The following is a 15,738-nucleotide window of genomic DNA, read 5'->3' on the forward strand; positions in this document are numbered from 1 at the left end:
TAATGTGCCTTCCAACACACCCTCCCCCCCCTACATTTTTTTCTGGAATAGCCCTAACAATAATTGAATAACTATTGATTTGAAACCTTGTTTAGAACAAATAATTTAATAACTGTCATAATAATGCAACTTTTCAAATCCAAATCAAATTTATTTAAACCAGTGATCCTGATGATCCAATGTTCCAGTAATTAACAGGAAGTGATTGTAAAGAGTCCTTGCTTCATTCTAACAACTTTCACTTGAACAATAGACTAAAGATTATGCACATATCCAAACATTTGAAAATCAAGAATGTTATAAAAGACCTAAACATAAAAAGTGCCATATGACCAAAAGTTCTATAATAAGAAGTAAAATTCATCTGTTGTCAACTTTACCTGAGAGAGTTGCGAAAGAAAGGAAAAAGATATCAAAGGCACATCCCATCTCATAACTTGAAGACAAACAGAAAAATGCCATGACAAAAAAAACATAAAGCAATGAAAAGACCACAATCTACAAAACACAACATAGAAAACTGAGTTTTGCTCAGGTCAGTGCAAATTCTGAGATAAGTCTCAGTCTGTGGTGTAATGTTTGAACTAAAGAAGACAGATTTGTGGATTCGTCTATTTTTAGTGGATAGCAATTTTCGAAAATTAAACTTACATATTCATGGATATTTGATTTCTTGGTTATTCTGAAGTCTGCATACAAGCCTATAGAAAATTTGTTATTCGGTTAAAATCTTATTTCGTGGTTCACCTGTACCCACGGAATCTACGAAAATTGGTATCCAACAAAAAATAATGAAACTACAGTACATCCAAATGAAACTTTGGTTACATTGTGTGTGTTTCATTGTATGGATTATGCATGTCATTTCCATTAAGATTTGGTCAATTTCTTTGAAAAATGAAAGAAGTTCTTGTATTTGATATCTTGTTTGCAAAATCTCAGCTTAACTTTGATCGGACAGGGGTAGGCTCACCCTGTATAACCCCGATACAGATGAAACCGGACGTTGACGCGTTCGAATCGAACACATCGTGTAACACTGAGTTCAGACAGTAAGAAATTAATACTTTTAAAGAAAATCCAATATCTATTCTTCAGATATTTTGCTCCAATATATTCTTTGCCATAATACTCATTAGTTACTAAAAGGCTTTTCAAATATGTTGAATTTTTATATACAAACATCAAATAACGCATGACGATATCAATGATAAAACGTGCTTGGTATTTTTAAATATTCAAAACTTAATGTTTCTTGTACCTCATAGTTTTTATAACATACATTTTTGAAAATTTCATAGTTAAAATTAGCAAACTTATAAAGGTCGTATGTTTGTGTTGTGTTTAGAAACAAAAAAATACACGTTTTAAAGTGTCTTTATTTTCATGTTGTGTACGCTTTGTTGTCATTACACCTTTTTAGCTCACCTGGCCTAAAAGGCCATGTGAGCTTTTCTCATCACTTGGCGTCCGTCGTCGTAGTCGTCGTCGTCGTCATCTGTCGTCGTTAACAATTTTTCAAACATCTTCTCCTCTGAAACTACTGAATGGATTTGAATGAAACTTAACATGATTGTTCCTTAGTATATCCTGCACAAAATGTGCGCTTCGATTTTTGATCCGTCAAAAAACATGGCCACCGTTACTTAAAATAGAACATAGGGGTCAAATGCAGTTTTTGGCTTATATCTCAAAAACGAAAGCATTTAGAGCAAATCTGACATGGGGTAAAAATGTTCATTAGGTCAAGATCTATCAGCCCTGAAATTTTCAGATGAATCAAACAAACCATTGTTGGGTTGCTGCCACTTAATTGGTAATTTTAAGGAAATTTTGCAGTTTTTGGTCATTATCTTGAATATTATTATAGATAAAGATAAACTGTAAACAGCAAAAAAGATCAGCAAAGTAAGATCTACAAATAAGTTAATATGACCAAAATTGTCAATTGACCCCTTAAGGGGTTATTGTCCTTTAATGACAATTTTTCACAATTTGTTCATCATATTTGCTAACTTTAAAAAATCTTCTCCTCTGAAACTACTGAATGGATTTGGTTAAAACTTAGCATGGTTGTTCCTTAGATTATCCTGCACAAAGTGTGTGCTTTGATTTTTGATCCGTCAAAAAACATGGCCGCCGTTACTTAAAATAGAACATAGGGGTCAAATGCAGTTTTTGGCTTATATCTCAAAAACGAAAGCATTAAGAGCAAATCTGACATGGAGTAAAAATGTTCATTAGGTCAATATCTATCAGCCCTGAAATTTTCAGATGAATCAAACATCCAGTTGTTGGGTTGCTGCCACTTAATTGGTAATTTTAAGGAAATTTTGCAGTTTTTGGTCATTATCTTGAATATTATTATAGATAAAGATAAACTGTAAACAGCAAAAAAGATCAGCAAAGTAAGATCTACAAATAAGTTTAATATGACCAAAATTGTCAATTGACCCCTTAAGTAGTTATTGTCCTTTAATGACAATTTTTCACAATTTGTTCATCATATTTGCTAACTTTAAAAAATCTTCTCCTCTGAAACTACTGAATGGATTTGGTTAAAACTTAGCATGGTTGTTCCTTAGATTATCCTGCACAAAGTGTGTGCTTTGATTTTTGATCCGTCAAAAAACATGGCCGCCGTTACTTAAAATAGAACATAGGGGTCAAATGCAGTTTTTGGCTTATATCTCAAAAACGAAAGCATTAAGAGCAAATCTGACATGGAGTAAAAATGTTCATTAGGTCAATATCTATCAGCCCTGAAATTTTCAGATGAATCAAACATCCAGTTGTTGGGTTGCTGCCACTTAATTGGTAATTTTAAGGAAATTTTGCAGTTTTTGGTCATTATCTTGAATATTATTATAGATAAAGATAAACTGTAAACAGCAAAAAAGATCAGCAAAGTAAGATCTACAAATAAGTTTATATGACCAAAATTGTCAATTGACCCCTTAAGTAGTTATTGTCCTTTAATGACAATTTTTCACAATTTGTTCATCATATTTGCTAACTTTAAAAAATCTTCTCCTCTGAAACTACTGAATGGATTTGGTTAAAACTTAGCATGGTTGTTCCTTAGATTATCCTGCACAAAGTGTGTGCTTTGATTTTTGATCCGTCAAAAAACATGGCCGCCGTTACTTAAAATAGAACATAGGGGTCAAATGCAGTTTTTGGCTTATATCTCAAAAACGAAAGCATTAAGAGCAAATCTGACATGGAGTAAAAATGTTCATTAGGTCAATATCTATCAGCCCTGAAATTTTCAGATGAATCAAACATCCAATTGTTGGGTTGCTGCCACTAAATTGGTAATTTTAAGGAAATTTTGCAGTTTTTGGTCATTATCTTGAATATTATTATAGATAAAGATAAACTGTAAACAGCAAATATGATCAGCAAAGTAAGATCTACAAATAAGTCAATTTGACCAAAATTGTCAATTGACCTCTTTAGGAGTTATTGCCCTTTAAAGACTTTTTTCACAATTTGTTCATCATGTTGACTTACTTTAAAAAATCTTCTCTTATGAAACTGCTGTATCAATTTCAGCCAAACTTAGGCTAAATGAGTTTCAGAGTTTCAGAGTATCTAGTATAAATTTTATATTTCATTTCCTTGTATGTCAAGAAACATAGCTCCTATGGCTAAAATAGAATATAGGAGAAAATGATTTTTTTTTGCTTTTGAAGAAAATAGGACGATTCAAAGAACATTTAAACAAATTGAAAAGCCAAAATAATCATTGATGAGAGATTAAACCAAAAAAATTCAGGTGAGCGATTCAGGCTCTTGAGAGCCTCTTGTTATACTGTACGCTTCGTTGACACAACATTGCGTTTGTCAATGAATTTTGCGTGTATAAAATAATGCTTTGATATGATTATAACCAATATGCATGTTTAAAAAATAAATAATTTACCACCATAAAATGGAGACAGCAACCCATAATATCCGTTGTATTGTCGAAACACTCTTGGAGGTATTTTGTACATGTAAAAAAAAATCCTTATGTATACGAAAGATGAATTGGTAGAAATACATTAACAGATTAACTCGACAGATGCAAATATGACTAAGCATACAGATTCACACGTCCGAATATCTAATTTGATAGCATTTTAGAAAATGTTTACCATACGACAGTCATTGTACGGTTAGGGGTGGGTTAGGTACCCACTAACATGTTTAATCCCGCCATATTCTGTATGTGCCTGTCTTAAGCCAGGAGCTTGTAATCGGTGGTTATATATATTTTTGTGTTCACTATTTTTTGCAAAAAATAGGCTGTTAGTTTTCTCTTTATATGAATTGTTTTACATTTGTCATTTCTGTGTGATGTTTTAGCTGACTATGCGGTATGGGCTTTGTTCATTGTTGAAGGCCGTGCGGGGACCTATAGTTGTTCATTTTTGTGTCGTCTGGTCTCTTGCGAAGAGTTGTTTCAATAGTACATCTTCTTTTTGATGTAGACGGCAATCAAAGACCCCCATCAAAAACAATTAATGGATTATAGGCTTTTGGCCTGAATCTCAGAGGCGGGTCCAAGGGTCCTTATCCATAGAGTACAACAGAGTTACATTAAGGCTAGAGAATATGTGTATACAATGAACATGTAAGTTACATTGTAACTTATAACCGTCAATAGTAATACAGTTTCTTTAATGTAAAGATATAAAGATGAAGAGATACTTCTTAATATTAACTGAATTGCTTTCTTCGATTATGTTTTTTTTGTTTGTTTAATTTTTAAGGTATAAAGATTATGTTCAGTTTCCTCGAACATTACAGTCTTTCTACTGTGATGCCAAAATCTACATGATTGGTAATTATGGTACTTTAAGCACCTTGAAGTCTATGCCCACCCATATGCATTTCATTCAAATTTTGACTTATTTCGGAGAAGACCAAAAGAACCATATTTATATTCCCCAGTTACCTTTGGCGTCATCGGTAAATTATGCAATTGAGCAAAGCATCAATCATCAACCATCAACCATCAACCTAACCTTATACATTTGCTTTATTTCTGTTATCATGTCTTAATAGTTATCAATAAAAAATTTGAAACGTTTCACAGTTAATACTTAACAATTTCTAGACCCCTTTATTTGTTAATGACACGCGTACGTAATAGCTGATTATTGGCTGCTTAACGTTCAAGATAAGCACAAAGTAGCAACACATACTACATGTAGGTCCTGGAAGGAGGCCCTCCGGAATTACTGCCACTGGATAAAATGAGGGATATTGAATAAGGACACAATTGTTGCCTTTCAACAGGCAATTTATGGACCTCTCAAAAAGTTTTTCAAGGGTTTGTAAAGTACACGAGACATTGGATCGTATATTCCCATTCGTCCTTTGTCGATATTTTATGTATACTTCTTAATATAAGTCAGACCCGTACGCGTACGGTCCGACCGTATGAGTATTTTGAAAAAGTACGCATTCGGCCCAGACCGTACACGTACGGTCCAAATACTTATACGGTCTGGAACATAATCACTGACTAATACTTTAGATACACATGGTTTACCTCTTAGTTTTAATTTGCTTTGAAATAACTATCAGTTACTTCAATTACTCCTTTGTCGATATTTTATGTATATGGTTTTTGTGCCTTGTACCGACATTTTGAGTTGAGCCAATTGCAACTGTACAGGTTTTTTTTTTAATGTTTTTTTTTATAAGTTGTGCTGTTACACCAGTGTCCCGGGTTAAGGAGAGGGTTGGGGGCTCACATGTTTAATCCCGCCGCATTTTTGTCGTGTCCGTCCTACGTCACGGACCTGTATAACATAGGTTATATAGATCTGTCATATTTTATTTTCTTTGATAAATAATCCATAAGTTATAAATAAATAACCGTTAGTTTTCTCGTTTTTATTTTTTCACATTTTTTTATATTGGTGTCTTTTATATGAACCAATAACAGAGCCTTATCTTCAGGAAAAGAAATTAATCAACTTGATTTTATAGACAAAACCCCCATTGAAAATATGCATCTTAAATTTTGTAAATCTACTCTAGGAATAAGAAAAAATGCATCCAATTTAGGAGCAAGAGCTGAATTAGGGAGATTGCCTATCGAATGTTTTATTAAAACACAAACCCTTTTATATTTAGCTAGACTATATAATAATAATATTAATCCATTGATAAAAGAAGCTTTTTCTCTAGCACAGTCTCTAGATTTGATAGGAACTTACTCATGGTATGCATATGCAAAAAATATTGTTAAAGAGACTAATGTTGACCCTAATATTCTTTCTACTTGTAAGGACATAAAAGATGTAAATAAAATAAAAAACGATATAAAGTTAAAAATGAAAAATAGATATGAAGATTTAATTCAAAATAAATTTCAAAACATTGATGATAAAAGTAAATTTTTTCTTTATAAAAAAATTAAAAAAGATTACAAACTAGAATCTTATCTTACTACATCTAATTTTCAGATAAGGAGATTAATCACTAAATGTAGAATAAGTGATCACTCCCTTTTGATTGAAAAGGGGAGATATTTTAAAATCCCAAGAAAGGAACGACTTTGCCATAAATGTAAAATACTAGAGGATGAGAAACATTTTTTACTCTATTGTGAGTATAATAAAACTCTAAGAAATGATTTTTTTCATCACATATGTACTGAAAATAATAACTTTAATAATTTAAATGAAGAAGAAAAAAATTAATATTTACTAAATCCATCATCGCCTTTACAAACAAATAAGTTAGGATCCTTCTTGAAAAAGTCATTAGAACTGAGGGCAGGGGACTCTTAACAACTTGTTTGTTGTTAAAAAATAAATTTCATGCTGTTGTTATTTAATATGTATGTTTAATATGTATGTTTATTGTGTTTATTGTGTTAATATATGTTGGTCACAAACTGTAAAGTTTATATGACAATAAAATATTTGATTTGATTTGATTTGGTGTCTTTTATAGCCGACTATATGGTATAGGTTTTCCTCACTGTTAAATGTTGTACATTGGACTATAATAATTGCTTTATTCACCCACTTCATTTAAACTTTGGTGGAAAGTTGTATCACTGGCCATCACACCACATCTAAAAAGCTTTATATGTAAATAAAAATTTTAAAAAAAAACCACCCATAGATAAAGCAGTTGGAATGCCATCTAAGGCATTCGGCAAACTAAGTTCAACGAGCTCCTATGTCTGCTTTCGTCTATGCGAATTTGGACCAACATCAGCATTTTGAAGAGCCTCAAATTGTGAAAAGGAAGTCATTAATGTTTTAATGACTGTTCTATACTTTTTGAAACTTTATTTCCTCTGGAATATATTTATTAACTGTTCATTTCATCTGGAATAACGTTGAAAGTCCCAATTTTCAATAGAAACATTCCTATCAGATGTACGCTAGTTAAACACTGCAGTTTTGGCTTTGGGTGACTGGCGATTTAAGTTCAACTATGTTGACTAATTTAACGGATAAACATTTACAATAAAATATAGAAAAAAAGGTCGCCGACATCATCTCGAATACCTTGACAAGAAAGTGATTTGTGACGGTTTTTGTCAACGAACTGTACAGTGATTTTTTTAAAACGCACAACAAACGCGACACATTTAGTGGAACGAACAATACAGTAAGAGAAAACTTATTTACTATGATATTGCGTTTATTCTTAGTTCTAGGGAACATTTGAAGGCACGTAGTAATTCAAATTATAGTTATTTGTTATTGCTTAAGGTATTAATACGCAAAGGTGTATGCACGAAAAGATATTCAGCATTGTTTATCTCATAAAACGTATGAAATTGCACCTTGTCTGTGCGTTTTGCATCTAGCAGTTTTATCAATCGTTCTATGCAATATCTAAAACTAACAACAATTGTATAATTGAATAAATAAACTATCATGCACATTGCCATATTTATATATACTCAAATAAGTTCTAGAGAGGCATTCCAAATTGTTGTCATCCTAAATATTGTCCTGATTATCGCTTCGAACGCGTCAACGTCCGGTTTCATTTGTATCGGGGTTATACGGGGTGAGGCTAGCCATGTTGAGTCAGTTGATAGGGTCGAATGCATCAGAGATGAAGTGTATGATAAGCCTTTTGCAGAAATACTAACACTGTGGATTCATATATTTTTCGTGGGTACCAATTTTCGTGTAATGAGGAAAATTGACACTTTTATGGATATTTAATTTCGTGGTTTTGCTAAAGTCTGCATACAAACAAGTGAAAAATTTACAGTTTGTTAAGCATTTAAATTCGTGGTTAACCTGTACCCACGAAATCCACGAAAATTGTTATCCAACGAATATTAATGAATCCACAGTATATCAACAAAATACTTTTGATTTTGTTTCTATTATTAGGTATGGTTGAGATGATGGCAGAAGTTATCATGTACTTACGTTTACCAAACAACCCTGATAAACAAAAGTTATTTATGGACCAGATTTATGTGACACAGGTAAGTTAATCGTGGGTCTCATTGGGGTCTAAGTGTGACGAGGGATTGTCAATTTTTTTGTAAGTGTGACACATGAAAGTCAAATTATTGTGCTGTGAAAACAGGAAATGAAGTCTAGCAGGACACAGGAAATTACCAAAAAAATGAGAATTGTTTATATACATAGTGTAAGCAAGATACAGGAATCTGATAAAACAGTAAGCATGATCAAGGATCAGAACCCTCCAATGAGACCCCCTTAATTAAGTGATTTGCAATTTCATAGCATTGATAATTTATATATGTTTATTATTAATAGACATTTGTTTTAAATAGTAATTTCTTTTTATCTTTTCAGATTGACCAGGCAATAGGTATGAAGACAGAAACTGAACACTATAGAAGATGGCAGAATAAACTTGATGATAAAGGCAGAGGCCTTACCATGGGAGCTATGTACTGGATGCTTAATGATATTTGGCAAGCTCCCACATGGTCTTCACTTGGTAAGTTTACATTCAGTTCGAATGTTGTGGATGCTAAATAGTAGAGTGCCCAGTGATGAATTTAAGTTATTGGATAACACAAAGCTAATGTTTATTGCAAAGTATAGGAAAATCATTATATTTAACAATCATAATTGTAGTTGTAATTTCCCATGGTCACGATTTTCTAAATTTTGTGTTTTTACAGATCTAGAGCACCCTTAGATACTGTATTGTATGGGAAATCTTTAACATGAAAAATAAATTTTTTACATTCTTTGTTGGTGGTGAATACATTACTTATAATATAGTTTATATACTAAATATATTTCATATGAAAAAAGTGGAAAGTATTTAAATGATTTTAGTGTGATTATTTTAGCATTTTAGTAAAACTAAAACTTTACCCCAAATTTTCCACGTTTCCCCCGAAAGCAAAACTTAAATTTTTTTTAGGGAGACAACTTGTATCCTCAAGATTTCAATATTAAAATTACAATTTCTTCAACATCCATGTTGACTAACAACTTAACACAAAAACTGCAGTGATGAGTTTGCCTAAATGCAAATCCTGCTATATATTTTTTCAGAGTACTCAGGAAAATGGAAGATGCTGCATTACTTTGCCAAAAACTTTTTTGCTCCCCTTTTAATTTCACCAACACAAGAAGGGAACAATATAGAGGTTTACATCATTGTAGACCAGATCCCATCTTCTGTACACAGGCATCCACAGACAGGCCAGGTTCACTTCCAACCAATCACTAACGTATTTGCACCATGGAATCCACATCCTCAGTCACATAATAAACAACAGTCAAATGTGACATCTGGTACCTTGTACATACAGATGTACTCATGGGATAGTTTAACACCACTTCATACTTGGACACAAAATTATAATGTAAGTTAAATGCTACTTAATATATTAATGATCATTATTATTACCGCCAAATGATGGGTTGCCTTATTGTGATCAGTCTGAAAGTCCGTTCACCTGTCCGTCCATTACAAATTGTGTCTGCTCAATATCTAGAGAACTGTTATGATTTCAAAGTTAATGCTTGACATGTATGTTAAACAACACCAGAGGGTGTCTCATACTGTATGTACAATGGCCTAGGTCAAAGGTCCAGATCAAAAACTGGTTTCAGTTTATTACCTCATGTCCTATGGTAGAGAAACAATTGTTTTACCACATGTTATTCACAACTGGGCCCACAGAGCTGGCTCCCATCACTTGATGTCTGGTTTCTTCTAAATTTGTTCAATATTTTGTTTTGGTAAAGAACTGGAATAGAATACTATGTTTAAGGTGGTACCTAACACCAAGGAGGTTATATGAGGAGAGTGAACACTCTGCTTGATACAAAATTAGCATCCCCAGGATAGCAGTTCGATCAGAGAAAAATGATAAAAATATAAAGAAACGGACATGTTTATCACCCACTTGACATCGCCCTCTGTTGTACCGGGCTATTACAGCGTACTTAGACTTATAGATAAATCGCATATGTCAAGTGATTGTTATCAGTGACTGGGTCATTAAAGTTCAGGTGTATTTTTGTTACAATGCAGTGTATAGATGTTAATGATATGGATAAAAGATTTGACACGCAATTTTCAAAATCAATTGTCTGTCTAAGGTGAAAAAAGATAAAGAAATGACAAAGTTATGAGGGTTTAAAGTAAAGTTAGTGTGGGAATTTTATTTAACACTACATTGCTTTAAACAAAGAAATGTGCTTCACCTTTCAATTTCTGTTTATGAGAATTGGCAGGTAATAATCATAGAAAATATACCTATATGCAAAGTACTTTAGTTACGGTGACGGGTAACGACTGGAAAGAATATTTGCAATTGAAACATAAAGAAATATATCGGGAGCAAGGTAAAAGTGACTTTCTGTTGATATTAACATTGACAGCAATGAGATGGATATTCGTTTCATTTCTACTGATAATAAGTTTACTTATAACATAAGATTTTAATTTTTAATTACTTGATAAGTAATTTAGGTCCAGATTTTGAAATTGTGTGTCAAATCTTTTATCCATATCATTAACACCTATACACTGCATTGTAACAAAAATACACCTGAACTTTAATGACCCAGTCACTGATAACAATCACGTGACACATGCGATTTTTCTGTAAGTCTGAACTGTTTGCGGTAATAGCCCCTTACATCAGAGGGCGATGTCAAGTATTTAATAATAAATATCCCAAGAAATCTTTTTAACATGTTAATAATTGTATATCCAGTCAGTTTATGACACCTCGGGTGTTTCCATTCTTACTCAAGTATGTAATTAGGACAAAGTTGGCCTCTGTGACAGAATCTATCTCGACTAATTAACACCCACTTACAGAAAAGTCAGTAACATTTTATGTGTAATTATCGTCTTTCGCCCTCTCTCCTTCTCATATAACCTCCTAGCTAACACCTTGACTAAAATTAATTTGACTCGTTTAATTTTCATAAAATTTTGACAAAACATTTTCTTTGACCCTTTGACATAAATATGAAAATTTCAAAAGATTTGAACCAGACACATTATGGGAAAAAATTGGTTGGAAAAATAGCAGTTTGACTAACAACAGTTTTGATCATTGAAAAGCTCAATATTTCCTTAACCATACAACATTATTAAAACATTTACCTGATTTTAAAGAGTTATCTCCCTATAGTGTTAGGTACCACCTTAATAGTTATGTTTTTCATGATATCAAATGTTGATAATTGTAAAAGATCACTTTGAGACTTCTACAACATATTAATAAGTCTAAAGCTTACAATGAGTATGATTTATCATACATATTATTGCACTTTAACCTGTCTTAAATTCACAATCATGTCTGTTTCAATGACTTTACAATGATCTTTGCTTTCTAATCTATTTCATCAATTTATTTGAATAATCAGTGGGTGTGTTAGTGTATTTTTGTTTTCTTTATTTACAGTTACAGAAGACAACTGACATGGTATTTCAAGCTGATGTTGATGCCATGATGTCTACAGCTGGATGTATCAGAACAAAAAATTGTTTTCTTTATTTCCACTTAGGGGATCCAGTTAATGGTCCAACCAACTGGTTTTCACTTTCAACTTTTAAAGATGCAATTGGTTTACAAAATGCATCAATACAGGTTTGTTAAATATGATGATATATATATACTGTGCATTCATTATTATTCATGAGTTACTAAATTATGTCAATTTCTTGTGTAAAGCACTATTTTAAATGTTTAACTGATTGCAAATTTACTATAAACACTGAATTTGATAGAACAGTAAAATCAACAGGCAATGAAAATTTGTACCCACTGAAAATGAATGAATCTTCATTAATGTGTATAAAAATTATTTCTGAGTCAGATTTGTGATTGTCAACTTGTCATTTGAGAAAGTTCTACATTCAGAAGTACATGTCTTTTTAAAATGGGTGATTTGATTCTACGTTCATGTGTAGGGGTCCTCTGACTATGTTTATGGTTGAGGGATTCATAGAGAATTAAACACATTTTCATAGAGTTTATTGATGTGTAAACTGGTCATGGGGGCCATTAACTCAGAAACTTGAAAAACTTCAGAGGACTTTGATGTAAAGATTGTGAGTCAATGACCCAGTTTAAGCAAAAAATTGCTTCAACCAAATGTTATTATTTTATATACAATGCTTATTAACACAAAACCAAAATTAAGTTAGAATTTTGGTTGAATCATTTTTACCATTCCTTTACAACTGGAAAATTTACAACTATAATCATATGGGATCAACAATAGACAGGACAGGTATCCATACAAAAATCCAAACTCAAAATTGACCAAAGTTAGAAAATTTTGAATTTATTTGACATAGATTTTTGTAAAGAAATCTTAATATGATAATCACCATAATTGTTTGCTTTTTATTATTTACATATATTCAAGAAACACATATATATACCAAGAAAGTGATGTTAACATTTTTTTTCAGATAATTGATGTAAAAGAAACAGTTCCTATGAAAGAATTTAACATCACACTACACAGTAAAGCTGTAGCACCATTTGTATGGTTGGATGCCTACAAAACAATGGGAAGATTTAGTGATAACGGATTCTTAATGGTACAGACCCAGAAAATAGTAACATTCTATGCCTGGAATGACATAAGTGCTGCTAACCTAAAGGCCATCTTGACTGTCAAATCATTAATGGATATTTACTTTTGATTATTTTATTGTTACAGTAAAAGGTACAGCAAACCAACTTATTTTTGCAAATATTTTATTTCCGGTTTTATTCTCTCTAGTCTTCTTTGCTGCTTTTTATTTTCGCAATTTTCTAATTTACCTGATGTATTTTGATAAGGAAAGATACAAATGAAAAATATTCGCGACGATATATATTCGTGTTATTTTTCTAACACCAAAATTGGGGAAAAAAAATCGCTCGCGGAAATAAGTTGGTTTACAGTATTCAGTTTGAATGATAAACTAATGATGTGAAAATTCTATATCAAATCCAGACTTAATTTTAAATAGAAATTATACAGCAAATTCATTTGTTTTTCAATTCTGTACAGTTATACATGCTTTGCTGGTAAAGTGTGAAAAAAGGTCTCTTTAAAGGAACAAATTCAATGTGGAAATTGTTTTTTTTTGTTATGAATAGAACACTTATGGTTTGATGTGGAAATTTGAATCCTGCGTGTTAAGTTTATGCATTGAAATCAACAAATTATCCACATATTCATAATTGACTTGTGATATGCAGGCACATAAAGAATGTGGCAGGGTAACAGTGTACATTGTATTGTTGTTTAAAAATCAGAAGGGTAAATATTTATTTTGATAATTAAAAAATATATGAATGTAAATTAATATTCCAAGTTTATAACTTATATTTTTTAATTCTGAAACAGGATTTGTGATTATTTTATTACCTAGTTTTTAATATTTTTACATTCTTTAGTTACTTAATGATGGTTTCCAGTACAGGATCCTTAAGACCAGACCTTTCACCATGGCAAAGGGTCAAAATGCTGTTTCAATTTGCAGCTCGAATTCATCTTTTCATACTGATCAAGTGGTTAAAAGTCAGCTCATACTTTAAAGCACCAATGGTTTCATAATACACATATCATATTAGGGATCAAAAATAAAGTTTAGGTGGTAACAGTAAAGTAGCTAAAACATTCTCATAAGTTATGGATTTTGAAGGAAAAATACTGTAGCATTTTGCACTATTTTTCTAATCCTTTTTCAAATTTCATAGTTGTGTCAATTTTTTGTAAAAAAGCAAGAGAGTTTATGTTCTACATTTAACATTCCTTGAAGTTGTTTTTTAATATTTAAGTATCATTATCAAGTATTAAATTTTTAGCAATACGTGTGTATTGTATGGAGTTTTAATTTTGTATTGCATGTAACAAGACTAATGTAAGAGTTTTGCTCATTGTCAAAGGCAGTACAGTGACCATTAGTTGTTAACTTCTGTGTCATTTGGTCTCTGGTAGAGAGTTGTATTGGCAATCATACCACATCTTCTTATTTTATAAGTGGCTAAATTTGTAGAGTACAAACATGTATGTTATACATCCTTATTATATACTATAGATACATTAATTATTTATTTGTTGAATTATCAATCAAATTATATATTTTTATAATTGTTGAATAAAAATTATTACATATATTTATTATTCAGTTGTTGTTAACTCCATTTTATGTTCTCAACACGACTTAATGCAAGTTTAACCTTTCAATGTAAAAGGTCATATATGGCAATACCTTGTTTTTTTTTGTAATCTTTGATATCAATTTTTTTGTGTCCACTGAGTAGCATCGCGTGTTCTTAAAATATATTTCTCGCACAATTCTGGACATCGGTAGACATGCAACATTGCAAAACCACGTTTACAAATGAAAATCAATGCTCAGACTATAGTCATAAAGTAGGACAATAAATGAACAAAAGACAAACCCGGAACACAGAAGTACAAACAATAGACCATCAACTCTGAAAACTAAAAGGGAAATTGAAACATAGATAACGAAACACATCCAGGGGATACAATCCCCAAGGGTGACTGGGGAATAGAAATATGGTCACTTGGTCTTCTCCCGACCGGCAGTAAAACGCTTGCCAAAGTGGGGCGTCCGTTTGGCTGTGCAGGATGTATCAGGTTCACGTCCAGTCAGAATAGGGACGTTAAATCCGATGCCTCGTGTAAAGAGAGTGTCACGCTCTTTGCACGTTAAGAACCATTGCAACAACTCATTGAGGGGTCCGAAGGTGGCCTGTTGCAAGGCAAATTTTCTGTTCCTATCCAAAATACCCTCATTTTCCAGTGGCAGTCCAAATTTCCCCGACCATCATCCCAGATGGCCTCTATTATGACAAGACCTACCAATTGTATTTATTGTGAACTTGATCTCGTCCTGAATATGCATGAAATATTTGCCACTGGATGTTAACCAACCAACAATCAACAATCAATCAATCCAGGGGATACACCAGAGAGTGAAGGGAACTTGCTTCTTGCAAGACACTTTCCGTGAAAACAATTTGATATGAAAACAACCCTTTGTTTCATTTTTTTTTATTATTTTTTACATGAGGCATTTGCCTCATTTGCCTCAATGTAGTTACGGCCCTGTTCAAAAGTTTTAACTCTTCCCTGTAATTTTTGTGCCAATTTTTTTGGATCAAAATTGATAAAATTGCGCTTTGGATGTGTAGGTTACAAAAAATATTTGAGATTTTGTTCCATCAAGAAATTTGTTAAGACATTGTCTGACTAGAAATAGAACTCA

At 32.1% G+C, this 15,738-nt stretch overlaps 1 protein-coding gene across 1 annotated transcript in view; it reads left to right on the plus strand.

The window, feature by feature from the left end:
- Positions 1-14,617, plus strand: part of LOC139510249 (beta-mannosidase-like) — a 37,302-nt gene extending 22,685 nt beyond the window's left edge. The window contains exons 13-17 of the mRNA XM_071296738.1: positions 8,373-8,470; positions 8,808-8,955; positions 9,525-9,838; positions 11,900-12,085; positions 12,916-14,617. Of these exons, the coding sequence (XP_071152839.1) occupies positions 8,373-8,470; positions 8,808-8,955; positions 9,525-9,838; positions 11,900-12,085; positions 12,916-13,152 (983 nt within the window). The 3' untranslated portion in view covers positions 13,153-14,617. The remainder of the gene's footprint in view (positions 1-8,372; positions 8,471-8,807; positions 8,956-9,524; positions 9,839-11,899; positions 12,086-12,915) is intronic.
- Positions 14,618-15,738: the final 1,121 nt, after the last annotated feature.

This window comes from Mytilus edulis, chromosome 2 (genome assembly GCF_963676685.1).
Source record: "Mytilus edulis chromosome 2, xbMytEdul2.2, whole genome shotgun sequence".
Classification (NCBI taxonomy): Eukaryota; Metazoa; Mollusca; class Bivalvia; order Mytilida; family Mytilidae; genus Mytilus; species Mytilus edulis.